This window comes from Pan troglodytes, chromosome 7 (assembly GCF_028858775.2).
Source record: "Pan troglodytes isolate AG18354 chromosome 7, NHGRI_mPanTro3-v2.0_pri, whole genome shotgun sequence".
Taxonomy (NCBI): domain Eukaryota; kingdom Metazoa; phylum Chordata; class Mammalia; order Primates; family Hominidae; genus Pan; species Pan troglodytes.
Window position 1 is genome coordinate 35,940,922 of NC_072405.2, and position 20,264 is coordinate 35,961,185.

Below are 20,264 nucleotides of genomic sequence, written 5' to 3' on the forward strand. Positions count from 1 at the left end.
TTATTTGAAGACACAAATGTGAACCTTTTATTGATTCTAACCAGTGTTCCATCACCTGGTAACATCTCAAGCAGACTCTATTACTTCCAGATAAATCCACAGTTAAAAGAACAAGTGGTTTGCTTGAGAACGTCAGGCATTTTCACATCAAAGCACTTTGCCTCCCACTCTGCTGCCACCTATTCTACACCAGAGCTCTGCTCTGCACACCTGGGTGGCTTCCTGGCTCCCACCCCTTTCCTACTCCGGGCCGCTTCACAGTGAGGGATGAGCAACCCTGAAGTCCCTTCAGCAGGCTCCGTGGGCCACAAAGGCTTGGGGTGGCTGCTCCCCCATTCTGGCCTTCCTAGCCCCAAGACACTTATCTGATGCAGGCTATTCTGGGAAGTCTTTGTAATGTGGGGAAAGTAACTCCTGCCTTGGAAATAATTATTGAAACCTAGTGAGATTACATGAAGTAATTGGCCCAGGGCCACTGTTTACAGTTGTACAAGCCATGCACTGCACAACTCCAGCACCGTTTCACCTTGTACCCATGAGAGATTGTATCTTATTACAATTTTCTGGCAGATGACAGTTGAGTGTCAACAGAGGGGCTCAGCAGGGTTGGTGCTGCCTCCCTTTCCAGACAGATGTCAAATCCCTCTCTTCTCAGCACATCAAGCCCTGCTCCCCCTTTGCCACAAGAGTCCTAGAAGCCAGACACTAAGGGCTCAGGGTCCGCAGTCCCCCAGGCAGAATTAGCCTCATCTCATCCCCACACCTTGGTGACATCATGTCCTGACTCAGTCTTCCCAGTGCCTCATGTTGGAACCTCTGTCAGGGATGGAGAGACATCTAAGGACCCCCAACCCCAGGCCACTGTGCAGAGGGGTAAGGAGGTGCAGAGAAGGTGTCTCAGGAAGCTTCAGAGCCAGCTTTAGGATCTGTCTTTCAGGGTGCTAGTATTTAAGAGTGTAAAAAAAAAAAAAAAAAATCCAAAACACTGGATATAAAGGCCTGGCACGGTGGCTCACGCCTATAATCCCAGCACTTTGGGAGGCTGAGGCAGGCGGATCACTTGAGGTCAGGAGTTTGAGACCAGCCTGGCCAACATGGTGAAACCCCGTCTCTACTAAAAATACAAAAATTAGCCAGGCGTGGTGGTACGTGCCTGTAGTCCCAGCTACTCAGGAGGCTGAGGCAGGAGAACTGCTTGAACCTTGGAGGTGGAGGTTGTAGTGACCCGAGATTGCACCACTGCACTCCAGCCTGGGCAACAGAGTGAGACTCTGTCTCGGGGGGGAAAAAAAGCAGCAACCAAAAAACCCACTGAATATAGTGAGTGCCAGAGTCTAGCAACATAACAATGGAAAAGAAAAAGTAACTTTTGAAACAGTGTGACATTAATGTGACAATGTGACATATACTTTACGATTATGATCACTTAAGCAAATACCTCTGACCCCATAATTCTAATTAATGTATATCATTAAGTGAATCACACTGACTTTACTCTGAATTTCCTTGACAGCCATGCTAAAATACTTACCTTGGACATAAGCTAAGCTTTAAGTTTGTTGTTTATAACTTCAAAGAGAGACAAAGGACAGTGACTTAAGAATATTCTAAGCTATAAATTTACATGTGGACTTTGCTACACACCTGGGATGCCGCCAGATGAGTTTTGTTCCATTGCAGTACATCTGATGACCAGAATTCTATAATCAGAGAATATTAATGAACAAAAAGCCTGAGCTTTAAGACTGAGATTGGTACCACGGGTAGTCATGGCCACCTGCTGGCAGCGTAGGGTACTGCAGCCCAGCTACGGTTCAGACTAAAAGCCGAGAAACGCCTGTGGACCAGGGAAAGATATGAAGATCATATAAACCGGCGGTGGACAGGAAATGCCACAGTCAATAAGATGCCCCTGGGATGCTTAGCTCTTACAACTCGAAATCAACAGCTTTTACAAATAAAACTGCTGCAAAAGCAATAGCTCTTACAAATAAAACTGATAATTTGGACTTCTGGGCACCAAATGTTTTCATAACGAAAACATCAATTATGCATTATAATACCAAGTATACCTTACACTTACTGATTCTTCTCCTTAACTTTCAGTGTATTCCTTTAGGAGATTGTCGCACCTTGGTCAGAATACATCGACAGTTTTATAATAGAACACAAAAGCTTCAATTTGCAGCAATATATTTTAGTTGGCTTGTTGAAACACATCTCTCTTCCTGAAAGCAAGCAATTCTTGAAGTGGATCAACCTCGTCATCATATCCCTTTTATTCTTCACCGTATGACAGTCCCTATACCATCTTAGCCACTGCTTTTTTGTTTCTAGTTATTTTCCATCCCCCCCGCCCGCCCCCCATAGCAAAAGGAAGGCATGCTGGGAAGCAGCAACTCAACATAAAAAGAGGACCCTCCAAGCGATCAGCTCACAAGACAGTTTTATTGAATTAGTTGCATGCAGGAGCAATTCTGTTCTTCCCATGAGCAGCAGAGTCGAGTGTTAGAGTGCAGGATCCAGAGCGAGGAGAGGCTGGGCGGAGTTGGGGGCCTGGAGGCTGGGGCCTGGTTACTTGGTGACGTGCAGAGTTCTCTCTGGGGGGGCTGCAGCTCATCTTGGGGGGAGCTGGACTCAGATGCCCCCGTAGGTGCAAAAGCAACATCCACATCTCACTCCTCCCTGAAATAAAAAACAGTTATCCTCCAAAGTAAAACATCCTCCAAAGGAAAAATAAAATTCCCCGTAACTTCCTGGCTTTGTTCTTGGGCTCTGGCTCCGGGCGGAGTCATTCCCACCAGGCTATAGAGTCTGCACTTTGTTTGTTTTTTTTGTTTTTTTGGCTCCCAGAGACTCACTGGGCCCTGCAGGCCCGCAGGAAAGGCCCGCCTGCTTACCGGTGCTTTTTGCGGTATTCCTGCAGCGCTTTCTCCGCCACGGTCTCCATAAATTTAGGGTTCTTCCTGGAGACTTCTACAGGGACCGTCACAGTGATGGGATCAGAGTCAAAGAGCTTCACGACCACCTCAGTGACACCGGAAGGAATGTCCGAGTCAGAAGTGTGGGAAGCCACCTAAATGGAACAAAAGAAAAGAGAAGAGCTGAAACACTGTGGTCAAAATGCATGCGTTCTGCAACGGAAGTCAGGCTTCTGATAAGCAAGTCCTCCTGCTCCTCCAAGAAAACCTAGAGAGCTGACCCCATGCTTCTTATACATCTAGACATAAGTACAGCTCAGTGGACAGAACGGACCTGGTTCACAGACACTCATGTGTTGGGGCAAATGTCATCTGCAAATGACCAGCCCAGGGAGCACCCCAAAGAATAAAAGTGGTTTCCAAACATTTGCTTTAGGCAGCCATTGGTCAGAGTAGGGTAGAAAAGGAATCCAGAGGGCCTGGAGGGAAGAAAGAAAAGAAAAAGAAGGGTTCCCAGTACTAGAAATAAGTTTTATTTGATTTTTTAATTTTATTTTATTATTTTATATATATATATATATATTTTAAGAGACAGAGTCTCACTCTGTCACCCAGGCTGGAGTGCAGTGGCGTGATCACAGCTCACTGCAGCCTCCACCTCAGGGCTCAGGCAATCCTCCCACCTCAGCCTCCTGAATAGCTGGGACTACAAGTGTGTGCCACCACACCTGACTGATTTTTGTATTTTTTGTAGAGAGGGAATCTTGCTGTGTTGCCCAGGCTGGTCTCAAATTCCTGGCCTCAAGCAATCCTCTTGCCTCTGCCTCCCAAAGTGCTGGGATTACAGGCATGAGCCACCATGTCTGGCCTAGAGAGAAGATTTTATCACTGGCAGAGAATGATGTACTAATTCATAAGCCATTTTACATGCCAGAGGGCAGCCTTGTAGCTTTGAGAAAAGAACAGAGGCTTCTGGTTTATTCACAGATTTGTGCACCAAAACAAAAACAACAACAACAACAAAATACAGGCTTGGCAGCCAGGCAGTCAGGTTCAAATACCCATCCAAGTCATCTGCCAGCTATCACACCTTGGCCAAGCTGTGGAACCTCTCTTACTTTGCTCCTTTGTAAAACAGGGTTATATTTTTCCTGAGTGGGTGATGAGGCTTCAAGGCAACAAGGGAGCCTAAAGTTTTCTATTTTCTGCTGTGTGATAAATGCTCAGTCAAAAGCACACATGCCCCTGCTCCCGATCACAGCTCGGGCTCCCGAGCCACAGCATGTGGCCGGGACACAGCTCACCGTGGTGACCCGCAGATAGTACTGGTCTTCGCCTTGCGTGAGGTTTGCCAGCCGGGACACCCAGTTAAACTGCTCGTTCAGCTGCTCCAGCAAGGAGGAGGTGTTGAGCATCTTCCACTGGTAGGACTTCAGCAGCTCGTTGTATTTCCTGGTCAACTTCTCAGCGACCTGGAGAGATTCGTCGAGCTCCCGCCGCAGCTGAGCCTGGGAGGGGTTGCTGGCGGAACAGTCTGCCCAGAGATGGAAGAAACGCAGGTGAGAAGTGTGAAGGGGAGGCTACAAAGGGATAGAACCATGAATGAATGGAAGTTAGCACATGCAGTGGGAACAAAAGCAGTGCTTCCCTAAGGGAAGGGCCACAAACTGGAATTGTCCACGACAAAATAAAGGTTTTGCCTCGGAATGTGAATCTAGACACTGCTTCCGTCATCCAGAAAGTCTTTTGGGTTTTTTGTTTTTGTTTTTGTTTTTTTGAGACAGAGTTTTGCTCTGTTGCCTAGGCTGGAATACAGTGGTGAGATCTCGGCTCACTGCAGCCTTGACTTCCCAGGCTCAGGCTATCCTCCAACCTCAGCCTCCTGAGTAGCTGGGACTATAGGCACATGCTACCATGCCCAGCTAATTCTTGTATTTTTTGTAGACACGGGGTTTCTCTATGTTGTCCAGGCTGGTCTCGAACTCCTGGGCTCAACCCATCTGCCCAAAAAGTGCTGGGATTACTGATGTGAGCCACCACGCCCAGCCTGAGAAGCCTTGCCCTGGAAAAATACGCCAACTGACCTAAACAGTGTGCTTCGTAACATCATTGATTTATCTTTGGGTGCCAGACCCTTATCTCTTTGGTGACAAACTGTGTGACAAACTGTGTTGACCACACTTCCAAAAGCACTGATCTCGAGTTCTCCATGTTCTCAGACCTGGAGTGGCTCTCATTGCCCTAGTCCCTCCCAGGAATCATTTCCAGAGAGGAGGAATATTACTCACAGCTGCCATTCGTGTGGCACTGCCTGTGTCCCAGACACCGCAGAAAGTTCTCTCTGGATATCCTTTTTCTCTAAGAATTAGATCTGTTCTGACTTAAGGATTAGGACTTAAGTCCTAATTTTACCAATAATGAAATAATTTTTACCAATAATGAAACTGAGGCCCACAGAAGTATCAATAAATAGCTTACCTAAAGCCATAGAATAAATGATCTCTGGGCCCAGGATTGAACCAGGGTCTTCAGCTCCTAAGCTTGGGCTCTTCCTACCCTGGATCTGTGGTTTTGGACAATCCTCCAAGCTTGTCTTTTTTTTTTTTTTTTTTGAGACAGAATTTCGCTCTTGTTTCCCAGGCTGGAGTGCAATGGCATGAGCTCAGCTCACTGCAACCCCCACCTCCCAGGTTCAAGCAATTCTCCTGCCTCAGCCTCCAGAGTAGTTGGGATTACAGGTGCCTGCCACCACCCCCGGGTGATTTTTTTGTATTTTTAGGAGAGACAGGGTTTCACCATGTTGGCTAGGCTGGTCTCAAACTCCTGACCTCAGGGGATCCACCCACCTTGGCCTCTCAAAGTGCTGGGATTACAGGCGTGAGCCAATGCACCCGGTCCAAACTTGTCTTTTGAGCATGTCTGTAGAGGTGGCAGTTCCAGTGCCAAGAGTTCATGCAGCTGATGCACTGGCATCTGGTGGCCAGGGGTCCTTGCCCGCCCACCTGCCCGCCCATGGCTGGTCACTGAGTTCATCAAGAGAGCAGGGAAAAGAGAATTCATTCCTCTTGGCCCTGGGCTGCAGGTTGTCAGATTCATTAAGAGCTGGAAACTGTCCACTAGCTCTTAAAACTACTGTTTTTCTCCCCCTAAGGTATTTCAAAAATATCCAGAGGCAGGTACATCAAACATGAGTCAGGGGAAGGGAGATTTTGCATATGCTTTAGGATGATGACTGCAATCATTTATAGTAAACAAAATGTTAGGTGGGGAAAGAAACAGAATTACTAACAAGATGCCAGGTTGAAAATAAATATGTAATAAATAAAATTCATTATTTTACCAAAAAATAATTTAAAAATAAGAAAAATTAGCCAGGCGTGCTGGCTCACACCTGTAATCCCAGCACTTTGGGAGGCTGAGGCAGGCTGATCACTTGAGGTCAAGAGTTTCAGACCAGCCTGGCCAATATGGTGAAACCCTGTCTCTACTAAAAATATAAAAATTAGCCAGGCGTGGCGGTGCATGCCTGTAATCCCAGCTACTCAGGAGGCTGGGGCAGGAGAATCGCTTGAACCCAGGAAGCAGAGGTTGCAGTGAGCAAAGATTGCGCCACCGCACTCCAGCCTGGGTGATAGAGCGAGACCCTGTCTTAAAAAAATAATAATAAAATAAGAAAAATCCTTGAGAGCTGAGGCTTAGTCTAGAATAGAGGTTCTCAACTGGGGTGACGCTGTCACCCAGGGAGATTTAGCAAGTTCTGAAGCTGGTTGTCACACAAAGGGAAGCTTTGTCACAACAAAGCTGCTGGCCTCTAGTGGGCAGAGGCCAGGAATGCTGCCAAACACCCTGAACTGCTCAGGACAGCCCCCAACGACAAAGAATGACCTGGTCCAAAATGTCAGCACTGCTCACACCTGTAATCCCAGCACTCTGGGAGGCTGAGGTAGGAGGATCACTTGAGCCCAGGAGTTGGAGACCAGCTTGGGCAAAGTAGCAAGACCCCATCTCTACTAAAAATAAAAAAATTAGCCAAGCATGATGGAGCACACCTGTAGTCTGTTACTCAGGAGGCTGAGGCAGGAGGATGACTTCAGCCCAAGAGGTCTAGGCTGCAGTGAGCTGTAATGGTGCCACTGCACTCCAGGCTGGGTGATAGAGAGAGACCCTGTCTCAAAAAAAAAAAAAAAAAAATCAACAGCGCTGAAATTGAGAAATCCTGGTCTAGAGTTCCCAGGCAGTACATGCTTATATGGTTGCAAGCACCTTAAATAACAGTAGGCAGTCCTCTTCAGTGTAGACTATTTAGCTCAGCTTAGAGAATTACTCTTACCAATAATTCTCTAAGAATCTATCTCAGGCCAGGCACAGTGGCTCACACCTGTAATCCCAGAACTTTGGGAGGCCGAGGCGGGCAGATTACTTGAGGTCAGGAGTTCAAGACCAGCCTGGCCAACATAGTGAACGCTGTCTCTACTAAAAATACAAAAATTAGCTGGGTGTGGTGGTGCACACCTGCACTCCCAGCTACTTGGGAGGCTGAGGCAGGAGAATCACTTGAACCCGGGAGGCGGAGGTTGCAGTGAGCCGAGACAGAGCCACTGTACTCCAGCTATAATCAATGACTGTTAAGACTGGCGCCGGCTGCACTCTCAACTGTAATCAATGACTGTTAAGACTGGCGCCAGACCTGAGCCCAGCCTGGGCAACAGAGTAAAAATCAGCATAAGAGGTCCAATCTGGGCACAGGCATCTGGACATCTTTTCTTCAGGCCCTAACATGACTTTCTTGTGGTGAGGTACCATGTAATTGATGCCACTCTATGATATTTTTATAGAAAAAGCCCCAAGGCCTGGTTGTGCACTCATCTACAGCAACTTATACTTCAGCCTGTTAAAGCACAACTGTTTATTTTGCAGTGGCTTCTAAAATTATAGGAGTGAGGCTAGGAATGTTTAACTAGACCCTGGCGGCCTGCCGTGGCAAACTCAAACTAAGCATTAAGTAAGAGCAAAGCCACCAGATCGATAAGCTGTTGACAAGGGGAAACAATTAACTCTTTGTGAGTATGAACTGCTGTGTACCAGGAACTAGTCCAAATACAGTCACAGCTGTTATCTCTAAGTGGAAAGAAGTTAACCCATAACCAGAGCTGGTGAAACGGAGGGGGACAGTCAAAGGGAAATATTCCCTTTGCCTAGGGGACCAACCAACCGACCAAAGGGACTACTGCTTGGATGCCCAGGTACTGAGACCTGTGACTTCTGTGGCCAGAGGCTGCGAGGGGCCCCAGGAGAGAACACAGCGCCCTAGGATTGAAGCCCAGCTCGCCCATGTCGGGGTCAATCTTGGATAAGTTATTAACCTTTCTGTGGCTCAGTTTCCTCAGAGGGTCATTCTGAGGAAATGAGGAAATGTATGTCGAGTGTTTAGAACAGTGCCTGGCCTCTGGTCAGTTTTGTTAAACAAAACACATACTGTCTGCAATGTCATAATCTGCAGAGGAAAATGAAGATGCCTGCTACGCTTGGCACTTGGGAACAGAATAACTGGGGAGTCCCAGGGGGATGACTTTTTTCAACAAGCTTTTTTCAACATGGGGCCGACCAGGTGGAGGGCACTTTTGCATCTCTAACGACATCTCACCGACTTCAGGGACAGCCTTGCATCATCATCTCATTCTAAGATGAGGAACCGAAGCTGCATGAGGCTCAGGACCTGCCCCGGGACACAGCTCAAAGGCTGCAGAGCTGGAATCCAAACGCTTATCTGTCTGACTCCATAAAGGCAGCACCAGTGAGGCCCCAGTGACCCCAGGACACAAGGGATCAGAGGGGGTGGCTTGTGGTCTGGACCCCGACTCACCCACAGACAAGATCTCCCGGCACTTGTCACACTGGTCCTTCATCCGCAGGCAGCCCGTGGAGTTGTGGCGGATCTCCCGGCACACAGTCCGGTCATCGTCGCCTTCTGGGGACACACGAGGGAAGAAAAGTCAGTCATCCAGCCATGCAGAGATGGACTCCACTGATTCCTATTGTTATTTTTATTTATTTTTTGATTTAGAGACAGGGTCTCACTCTGTTGCCCAGGCTGGAATGCAATGGTGCAATCATAGCTCACTGCAGCCTCCAACTTCCAGGCTCAGGTGACTCTCTTGCCTCAGCCTCCCGAGTAGCTGAGACTACAGGTGTGCACCACCACACCCGGCTAATTTTTTAAGTTTTTATTTTTGTAGAGACAGGGTCTCACTATCTTGGCCAGGCTGGTCTCAAACTCCTGGCCTCAAATGATCCTCCCGCCTTGGCCTCTCAAAGTGCTGGCATCACAGGCATGAGCCACCATGCCCAGCTCAGTTTTTTTCCTCTTTAAATAAGGATAATATCACCCTTGTGATATGGCTGGAGAAAAATCGAGATGACACCCGCTGAGCCCTCGGCATGGTTCTCAGCATCTAACAAGTTGCTCAAAAGGCCATGAGCTTCCACCCCTTCTCACCTCGTATGAATTCTGTGGGCGGGTGCTGGAAGGCCGGGCTGTGGAAGTGGATGTCCATGGCCTGCTGAGCCTCGTGTATCATCTCAAGGAAGGGCTGGAACATGGCGTGGAAGTTCAGGGGCTCGTACGGAGAGAAGGGCATCAAGCTGCGGACGATGCGGGACTTGGGAAAGAAGAAGTGAGGCCTCCGGTGGGGCAGGCTGAAGGGCAGGTAGTGGTAGGTGTCCTGGGGCTCCCGGGCGAAGAACCTGTCCTGGAAGAGCTCGTCCATGATGCTGGACGCGCGGCTGAAGTGGTCCTGCATGACATCCAGCATGTGCGTCTGCTGCCGGTCGTTCTCCAGCAGGGAGTCGATGCGGTCACCATTCATCCAGAAGTAGAAGGGCGAGCTCTGGTTCAGGAACTCCTCAAGCTAGGACAGCCAGCATGGGCACAGTTAGGAGAAGCTCACCAAGGCCACGGCCTCCTGGCCTCCCACCCCCTGGTGAGCCAGGCCAGGCCCTGCCCATGGCTGTAACAGTCACACAGCAAGTGACAAACAGCCCAGCTGGGACCAGCCCCAGCACCCCATCTGTCAGGTCCATGCTCTTTCCTTTTATCTCCCTCCATGGGGGACAGTTTTGAGACACCTGGGAGGCCCCAAAAGTCACAAGGCCCAACATTTCAGGTTCATTCACTGTCATCTTTGGCCACCAATGATATCCACCCCCTGCTCGGCTAAGGGCCAACTGATGTGACTTCAGGGATTGGAGCAATTCACTGAGTCCCAATCAAAAAAGCCCTGCAGCAGAGGACAGGAGCAACACTAATATACTACAAAATCTTACATTGGCTGGGCATAGTGGCACACATCTATAATCCCAACAATTTGGGAGGCCAAGGTAGGAGGATTACTTGAGCTTAGGAGTTTGAGACCAGCCTGGGCAACATGGCCAAACCCCATGTTTACAAAAAAAATACAAAAATTAGCTGGGTGTGGTGGTACATGCCTGTAGTCCCAGCTACTTGGGAGGCTGAGGTGGGAGGATCATCTGAACCCAGGAGGTCGAAGCTGCAGTGAAACATGATCACACCACTGCACTCCAGCCTGGGTGACAGAGTGAGACCCTGTCTCAAAAAAAAAAAAATTCTTAAATCCTTCCACATAAGTGGACACAGGGCTCTGCCATCCCATGAAGCGGTTTGTTATGTCATCCAGCTAAGCACTGCTGCATGAGTTTTCTAAGAGAAGGTAGATACCTGGCCTACATCCTTTTGATGACTCCACTCTCTCTACTCATGCCAGACATTACCAATGGAGCATGGCACTCTGGGCAAGCCAGCCAATACTAATCAATTGCATCTGGCATGCGGAATGAAGCATATTTCACTAGGCTCCCCTCCTTCCCCACTCAGAGCCTTGGCCACTCATGTGTCCCCTTTTCACCTGGCGGCCAACCAGGCCTGAGCCACTTCTGCAGACGCGTGCGTAGAACTTCATGCAGGTCTGTTTCAGGCAGGGCTTACACTCTTCCCAGAGTGCCATCATGGTCTCATTGCACACTCCTGGGAGCTCCTTCAGCTTTGTCTCTGATTCCCTGGTCTCATTTAGGGCATCCTACAGGAAGACACAAGGCTGGCTGAGCCACACAGAGACCACAGGCTCATGCACTCAAAGAGCTGCTGGGTGCCAGGCCCTCTGCCCCAGGGCAGGCCTTCCCACAGGCTGGCCACCCAGCATGTAAGTGCCTACCCTTGCTCCAGTTCAAGCTTCCCCTCATTCGCCCACCTGGAATCCCCTTCCCACCTGGCTTGAAGAATCCACTCATTCTTCAAGATCCAACTGTTCCCTAACTCCTAGAAGCTTCCCAACTCCTGGAACCCATGTGGACACCACCTCTCTCTGATCACCTACTCAATGACTACCCTCTCACTGAAGCCTCATTTCCTATTCTCTGCTTCTGGTGTTTAAATTTCATCTTCCAAAGCAGGCTGCAGACTCCCTGAATCTTACCTTTCTATTGCAACCATGCCTCCTGGCGTGCAAAGGGAATGGCAGGCTTTCAACACCAAAGCCACACCAGCTGTCAAAATTCTCTAATGGGCCCTTGCCACTTGACCCAATAATTCTGTAAGAATCTGTCTCAGGCCAGGTGCGGCAGCTGACACCTGTAATCCCAGCACTTTGGGAGGCCGAGGCAGGCATATTACTTGGGGTCAGGAGTTCAAGACCAGCCTGGCTAACATGGTGAAACTCCATCTCTACTAAAAATACAAAAATTAGCTGGTGTGGTGGTGCACACCTGCGCTCCCAGCTACTTGGGATGCTGAGGTAGGAGAATCGCTTGAACCTGGGAGGCGGAGGTTGCAGTGAACCAAGATCAAACCACTGCACTCCAGCCTGGGTGACAGAGCGAGACTCTGTCTCAAAAAAACAAAACGAAACAAAACAAAACAAAACAAAGACTGTATCTCAAAGGATCCCCTGACAAAGAAAAAGATGCTTAAAAATATTTGGCACAGTATTAGCTTATGGCAAAAAAAAAAAATCAGAACCAACCCAGATGCTTAAAAGAGACAGATTAAACAAACTATGGTTCATATAAAGGGTAGATGGTACATCATTACGAAGGATGTTTATAGTCCATTTTGAATATTATATGTTAAAAATTCATAATTTTAAATATAGCCACTGTCAAAAAAGCATAGAAGAAAATAATAGGAAAAATAGATCAAATGTTAACAGTGACTTGTCCTTGGACAAAAGGATTATGGAAAAACTTTTCCTTTTCTACTTTTCTATATTAAAGTCTCTATGAATGAGTGTGTTAGTCTTCAAAAAAAAAAAAAAAAAAATAGCCTATCCACACCCCAGAGTTATGTGAGGTCTTTGTCCTGCTCCATCATCCCCTGTCCCCTGCTGGGCAAGGACAACCCACCTCCCACTGAGCCAAGACACAAGCGCCACCCCTGCTACCTACTTCCTTTCCTTCCGGCTCACCTAACTCCTCGACTAAGAAGTAGCAGGCTCTTTTCTCCAAATGTATGTGATGTGCTTTATTATAAAACCAGAATTGTTGAATGTCAGACTCCAGTGATAACCACAAAAACGTGAGAACGAGTCATGCCCCTTCCCCAGGAGCTATTTGAGGATTCTCATAGAATGGTGAGAACTGATACTAAGGCCAAGAAAGGGCATGAAACTTGAAAAAAAGGTAGAGCCACATCCAGGCCAGCAATCCCTGAAGTGGCTCCTATGGAGCTGTGCTCAAAGCAGCCAGGAAAAAAAGAAAAAAGAAAAAAACGAATTCCCTGTTCAGTTTGGAAAACTCTGGGTTTCATGGAGTTACACAGGTTTCTTTACTGCAGAACTTCTCAGAGCCTTTGAAATGCTTTTAACATGCATGATGGATCATGAAGCTTGCAGGTAGCTACATCTTAGCATCTGAAGTAGGGCGACCGTGAGAGGAGGTTTGTAGGATACTCTTAAGGAGACTTGATTTCTTAAATAAGTTGCTCATTGAATTATAGTGTTTTAGTTTTGTCGAATCATTAAGCACAGGCTAGACCTGCTATATCCACTACTGGGCTTAAGATGTTTCTTTATGAAGTAGTCCAGAACTCTAGGAAGACGTGGGGTGCTGTGTGCCTGCCTTAACCCTAACCATATCACTCCTATTAGATAAGCTTCCTGAAGGTTGGACGCCACCCCTGTCTGGGCCCCTGCCGCCACCCCATCCAGAGCCTGCTTGGAACTAGCACGTGATCAGGGCTTAGAAACATCTATTGAAATGAATCTGGGCATTAGGCCCTGGGCCAGGCTCATAACAAAACCAGATCCAAGATCTCACTCCCTGATGCTTTCAGAAGCAAATAAACCGTCCCTACTTCTTAACTGCAGCCCCAGCATCAGCTGACACAGCCTGGGAGGACTGTGGGTCACCATGGCAACCCAGCAGGGCACCGCGCAGTGACCCCCTCCCTCCCCTCCAGTGGGATGGTCAAGGCAGGGAGGTGGTCGCAGCTCCTCCTGACCTCTTTCTTCTTCTTGGCTTCTTCTAGGTTGCTGAGCAGTGTCTTGCGCTCTTCGTTTGTTTTTTCTATGAGAGTCTTTATCTGTTTCACCCCGTTGACAGCATTTTGAATTTCCTTATTGACGTACTTACTTCCCTGATCGGACATTTCTGCAAGAGAAGTGCAAGAGGCAGAATGAGGAGAGGAAGAGGTGGCCTCGGGACCCTGGAATGAACTGGATGGCCAGAAAGGCCCGTTCAGTTCAGGGGCTGTCAAGGCTGGGACCCCCACTCCTGCCATCAGGCAGCAGCATGGCCCCAGCCTTGCCCTGGCACAGGCTCCCATCACAGGCTCCTTGCTGACTGCACCCTACTGCTTAGAAATGCAGACCATGGGAGCCGGCACACCCAGAGTTATGCCCAGCCACTGCCATGTGCCCCTGGAGAATGAGCTGGGTGCAGAAGAAACTTGGCAAGGAAAAAAAAAAAACCCAGAAGTGTCAGCTTTGAAGCATCAAAATATAAAATATTGTTATTTTGGACACAAATCTTTCTAGAGTTCAGTTTAAACAGACATGTGTATTTCTTTGTTCCAATGCAGTGCCAGGCGACAGGAATAAGATGAGTAAATGATTAAGGCATAGCACTGGTGACAAATGCAGTGAAACACTGTGTCACCTAAGTGCTACTTCACTGGTGTTTATCCCATGCCAAGCACTGCGCCAAACACTTCATGTGCAGTTTACATAATGCTCCGGCCCTCCACCATGCCCACTTTGCAGAGGGAGACATGGGAAGTGTGATATGATAAAGGGTCAAAGTGTTCATCAGGTAGGAGGAGTACGTTCTGGAGGTCTAACATACAGGTGGTGCTTATAGTTAATAACACCATATCATAACTGGAAATTTGCTAAGAAAGTAGATTTTAAGTCTTCCCACCATCCCACCATAAAAAGTGGTCATCATTTCAATGTATGTGTATTTCAAAACATCACATCATATACCTTAAATATACACAATTTTTATTTGTTAATTATATCTCAATAAAACAGGGGGTGGGGGGAGTGTCATGAGATCAAGATAGTGGCCCAAAGTCACCCAGCTGAGAAGAGGTGAAACAGACTCACACCCATGTCTGATCTGGGATTTTAACAATGATCCTGCAGAAACCGTCAGCTCACAGGAGGAACAAGCTCTGGGCACTCCAAAGGGGAGAGGGATAAGAGCTCCAGTAGTCCAGACACAGCTTCATGGAGGAGGCCTGGGAGCTGGGCTAAGGGGCCTGGGAGGGGAACAGCTGAATGAAATGCAACAGCCGAAAGTGCTTGGGAAATGCCTGCAAATGCCGGCAGTCTAATGCACGCAGAGCCTGAACCAGGGGCCTGGGAGCTGAGGCTCAGAGTGGGCCCAGACACAGGCACCCAGACCCGGTGCACAAGATAAAAACGGTCTGTAACACTGGGGCCTGATAGAGAGGCACTGAGCAGAATTAGCTACCCTGCCCTCTGACCTCATCACCCTGTGGCCAGAGGAACATCATGCTTGGTCTACTCACCCTGGAGCTCATTGTCTGAGACCGTCTGGTCCCCCAGGACCTGCCCACTCTCCCAGGTCAGCAGCAGCCCCACAAACAGCAGCAGAGTCTTCATCATGCCTCCAATTCTGGAGTCTTTGCACGCCTCTGTTTGCAGAGAACAGGAGACCGTCATGGGAACAGCTAGACAGCCTGCTGGCGTCCCGCCCACCTGCTGCCTGCAGCAGCTCCCCAGGGCCTCACTGCCCTCAGCCGTCCCCACAGCAGGCACTGCTGCACTTTTATTCCTGAGGAAATGGGGGGAGATGACCAGACTTGCCATGGACACCTCGAATGAAAGCGAAGGCAGGAGGTGCAGGGAGGGAGGGACTGCAGGACAGCAATGTTGAGTGGAAGAAACAAGAACCCTGGCATCGGAGGAGCCAGGCTCTTGTCCAAGCCACATCCTCCCCGACAATCAGCGAGGCACACAGGCTTTCTGCATCCTGGCCTCCTTGTCCAGAGTGGTATCGATCATGTCAGACACTGAAAATACCCTCCTTAGGTCATGCATCCGTCCCTCCCCATGCCACCTCCACAGAGGGACTGCATCCCAGAGACCAGCCACGTCCTCTGCAATGTGCACCTAAATCTTCACCCCAGCAGATGATCCCCATCCACCACAGCACTGCAGCCCCCAGGGAGTCTCAGCACCACCTGAACTTGACTTTCAAGAGCTGGAGGCAACAGCAGCCAGCCCTTCACACGGAATCCATCTGCATCCCTAGTGGGAGACTTGGGCCGGGCTGCCTGTGCATTCAGGGGTGGAAGTAGTGGAAGCCAGGAAGGACAATTCCCTTCGGAGAGTAGAGAGGGTTCGCAGTGGCCCGAGGAGCAGGCTTCCCAGACAAAGTCCCTTTGGAAGGATGAGTCCTTTTGCTCTGCCAGGCCCTCCACACTGCCCATCCCCTCTAAGCCGACAGCAGGCTGCCCTGCCAGTGTTCCTGCCACCACTGGGCGGCTGCCCTGAGCCACGGGGCACAGGCCATAGCCCCAATCTTACACAATGGACCCTTTCCCAGAAGCTGAGGCTGTTGCATAAAACAGAAACCCTTCCCCCTGCACTCCACCCCCACCATCCCCCTCCGAAGAACTGCTTATCTGAGCTCACCCATTTCCCATCACAGAACCAACAGGACGATGGGGTTCACCTTCCTGAAATGGTTCACATCCAAAGCCCGCTCAGCCCAGCAGGCCCATCTGGACACTCAGTAGCACATTAACAAGGAGTGCCTCTCATGAAAAGTAATCAGGCGCAAAGAGCCAGGGAGCAGCGTGGGAGAAGAGATGGGGTCAGCGCCTTCCCCAGAGATGGGGTGGGTGGCGGAGACCGGGCTCACCAGGAAGGCTGTGGTCTCACGGGCTCTGCCCCAGCTGCCCACTGAGCCCTGAAATACCTCCAGCAGGAACAGAGCCTTTGTCATGCCAGAGAGACAAAGCCAGCCAGAAACACCTCTCTGCCAGGGGCCCCTGAAAGCAACAACTTCTGGAAAAACCCATTCAGAACTAGGTTCTGACCAGAAGACAGGGTGTTGGGCCGTGAAGAACGGGGCAGCCAAAGGCAAGATACAGGAAAGGAATTCCAGAATCAGCGGGCACACAGTCTGCTCCGGGGAGCCTGGGGTCCCTGGTGAGCCATCCAGCTCAGACCTGGGAAGGGGGTCGTTCTCTCACCCAACCCCTCTACCCTAACGGTGAGGCTGAAGCCCAGAGAGGGCATGGGACTCCCTAGGGTCCACAGCATGCTCATGGTAACCCTGGGATGAGAGCCCAGCCCTCCCGACCCCTAGGCCAGTATTCTTTCGTTGATTCCAAGTCACTTAAATATCTGAGCCTCAGTTTCTTCATCTGTAAAATGGATCTAATCCAGACCTCAGAGAGGGGAATGTGTTCTGTAAACACGAGGGTCTTATGTAATCATAGTAAATTCTGACTACTTCCAAATTAGACTGAGGTCTGAGGCTGGGCATTGGCAGTGTCTAATCAACATGTCTGGAGAGGGGCAGGAAAACTGAGACAATCCCACAGAGGCCACCTGTGGTCCCCCGGACTGTGTGGCTCTGCTTTGCTGAAATGATTGACCATTTTTTAAAGTACTTATGAATCACTGCAGGGCTGGTTATAATGTTGGTTCTGAGACTGCTTTTCCAGCCAGTCTGCAGGTGATATGGATGCTGCTGATCCAAGGAATGTTCTAGAACTGTGACTGCACAGCCGACCTCCTTTCCTTTGCTCGGACTCACCTCCCCCCTCATCTCCTCTGCCTCCTGGGAGCCTGGCTGCCAGCTGCCCTGGGTGGAAGAGCCATGCCAAGGCCAAGGCCCTCGAGTCCCCAGCACTACCACACAGCCTCATTCTCCCTAAGAAGGCTTAAACCACCTGGCCTTGCTCCTTCTACCAGAAAAGGCCGGTTCTGTGGACAAAGGGGCTGCTCAGGGGAAGAGGAGGAGGAGAAGATGGCGGGGGCGGGGGGCAGGGGGGGCGGGGGGAGCAGGCAGACTTTGAGAGCAACTCCCCTCCAGGCACACCCTCCTGGGAACTTTGAACTGAGCAGCTTCCCAAAACGTTTCCAAGCAGGGCAGGGCTGGAGGCTTAAGAAAATCAATGACCTGGCAGGGCGCAGTGATCCACACCTGTCATCCCAGCACTTTGGGAGGCCAAGACAGGCGGATTACTTGAGATCAGGAGTTCGAGACCAGCCTGGCCAAGGTGGTGAAACCATGTCTCTACTAAAAATACAAAAATTAGCCGGATGTAGCAGCATGCGCTTGTAGTCCCAGCTACTCGGAGGCTGAGGCATGAGAACTGCTTGAACCCGGATGGCGGAGGTTGCAGTGAGCCGAGATGGTGCTACTGTACTCCAGCCTGGGCAACAGAGTGAGACTTGGTCTCAGGAAAAAAAAAAAAAAAAGGAGAAAAGAAAGAAAGAAAATCAATGACTGTGAAAAGGGAGCCATAGGGAGGATGGGAAGACAGTGAAGAGGGCACACAGATGGTGAGGGTTTCAATCCCAAAGCCCCGGCTCCTATCTGCTTCTTCAAATGGAGAAAACTAAACCAAAAGGAAAATAAGAAAAATAATCACCGGTAATTCATATCACCCAGAGGCAAATGTTAGCACCGTGGTATATTTCCTTCTGTCTTCCATGCAGTTTATACAAGATCCTTCACATTCACCATCTTCAAATATTCTTTAAGGGCATACTTTTGTGGCTATGTAATACTCCACTTTCTCACGGACCCAAGTTTATTTTACCATTCTCACAAGATTGGCCATTTCAGTTGTGCCCAATGCCCCACTATTATTATAACAACATTCTCATGGGCATCTTTTTTTATATAGTATCTGTACTTTCCTTTAAATTCCTAACCTCTCCGTTTAAAAAAAAATAATAAAAATCATATTTTTTTTTAACTAGGTCCAGAAATTCTGGAAGGTCAAGAAGCTTTGGCTCTAATCCCAATTCTGATACTTATTTGCTGTTTAGTGTTGGCACCAGTCCTAAACCTCTCCAGGCCTCAGATTATCATCTGTAAAATGAGACCGTGGAATCAGAAGTCTGGGGCCTGGTGGATATTGTGTGACTTTTCTCTGATGCACCTCAGATGCATTAGGAGGCAGAAAAAGTCGGATTTCGGTGGTTGCAGCATATACTGAAATCCGCAGCCTCATACTTACAGGCACAGTGTCCAGAGAGCTAGAGAATTTAGAAGAAAACTAGATGACTCATGCATGCAAGCCGACAGCCACAACTGAGAGATCCGCATCTTCGCAGAGGATATGCTGCAGGAAGGAGCTCCGTGCAGGCCAGCTCCGTCACCTGCTAGCCTGGGTCTCCCGCAACGCGGCAGGTCTCCAGGTCTCAGTTTCCCCATCTTTGCGAAAGGATGATCATTATATCTGTTCTATTTACCCCCCCACCACAGAATTGTGGTTGGAGCTCGTGCTCTCAGGCGGCGGTTGCGCCGGGGCCCCTGGCTCAGCTGCCTGGTGATGGGGCTCCGGCCACCTCCCCTCCCTGGCTTCCTGGGCTCCGTCGAAAGCGCAGGGGTTGTGACTGCGAGCTGTGTCATCCCTCTCTGCCTGGCTGCCATCCCCTCCCCGCCCATCCGTCCTGATGTGGCTCTGCTCAAGGGTAGGGAAGACGGGGACATCTCACCGGTCAGCGGCACCCTGTGCCCGCGCGCTCCTCCTGGCGACGCCGCGTTGTGAGCACTGGGAGGCGCCGTATTTATAGCGCTCTGCTCGCGCACACACCCCCTTTGGGGCTGGCTGCAAACCTGCATGACTCACGCCCAAAGAATGCCGCGGAAAGCAAGGGGAGCTTTCTGGAAGCCGGGAGGTGGGGGCCGGTGCAGCACCGGGCTGGGGGCGCCGGGGGGCGCATCATCACCACGAATAGCTGTGCTGGCTCCAGGAGAGACCCTGAGGTGCGGCCGCTCGGCGCTTCCAGTAGGGAAGAGCCTGAACTCGCGTGGGAGCCCCTCTCACGCGGTTAGCCCGGCTGTCTCTCCCAGTCCAAGACACAATCTCACAGTTCCCTGGCCCTACTGACCTTAACCTTCACGTTACACAAGCGCCACTTCTCTTGACCCATTTAAATAGTAAAGAGTCAGACATAATGAGGGTGGGATGGAGAGGGGCCTTGTGCTGGAGAAGAAAGCACAGGAAGTATTGAAACCCCTACTCCTGGAAACATCACACTGATGGGGGTCCCTGGACTGACCCGCCAGGCCTGGAGGAAACAGAATTGTGTTTAGGAGTGATCAGAGCAGATATGTGGAGAGCCAGAAGGCCTCTCCGGGCTCCTTGATCCACAGAGCTTAAGCAATCACTGTCCCCATCTTCTTGGAACCCAGCCAAACAGGGTGGGCTTCATGGGTGTGGGACCCTTGCAGATCCACGTTTGGTTTAATGGGCTACTGTGACGGTCTTGAAATTCTTCATAGTTTTTGAGCCAGTGGCCCTGAATTTTTATTTTGCCCTGAGCCTTCCCAGTTAGGAAATCAGATCTGTGTCCAGAGGGGTTTGCTGGTCTCCAACTGCTGGAGTTCCTTCTGCTGAGAGCAGGGAGAATCTCCTGTCGCAGCCACCCCACCCCCTGGCAAGGAGGGGGAAGTCCAGGAACCCTGGAGGTGCAGCTACTTCTTGGGGAAGAAACTGAGCTGCCCATTTTGGAGCCAGGGATGTTTAAGCCCCAGGAGAGAAGTCAAGGGGCTGACAGTTGGGGCAATGGGTGGACAGGGCGGGTACAGGCAGTCCCACTGTGGGTGGCAGACTTT

At 49.8% G+C, this 20,264-nt stretch overlaps 1 protein-coding gene across 2 annotated transcripts; it reads right to left on the bottom strand.

Annotated features, from left to right (window-relative positions):
- Positions 1-2,429: 2,429 nt before the first annotated feature.
- Positions 2,430-19,448, bottom strand: CLU (clusterin). Of its 2 annotated transcripts, none has more exons than XM_519677.7 (9): positions 19,142-19,448; positions 14,965-15,090; positions 13,432-13,580; positions 10,844-11,014; positions 9,418-9,829; positions 8,785-8,889; positions 4,226-4,455; positions 2,901-3,076; positions 2,430-2,685 (listed from the first exon to the last, which is right to left on the bottom strand). In XM_519677.7, the coding sequence occupies exons 1-9, from the start codon at positions 19,266-19,268 to the stop codon at positions 2,676-2,678; spliced, it is 1,506 nt and encodes a 501-aa protein (XP_519677.2). In that variant the 5' UTR covers positions 19,269-19,448; the 3' UTR covers positions 2,430-2,675. The 2 variants fall into 2 exon arrangements, with proteins under 2 accessions (XP_519677.2, XP_001164647.1); XM_001164647.6 differs by lacking the exon at positions 19,142-19,448 and adding an exon at positions 15,640-15,865.
- Between the last annotated feature and the right edge of the window lie 816 nt (positions 19,449-20,264).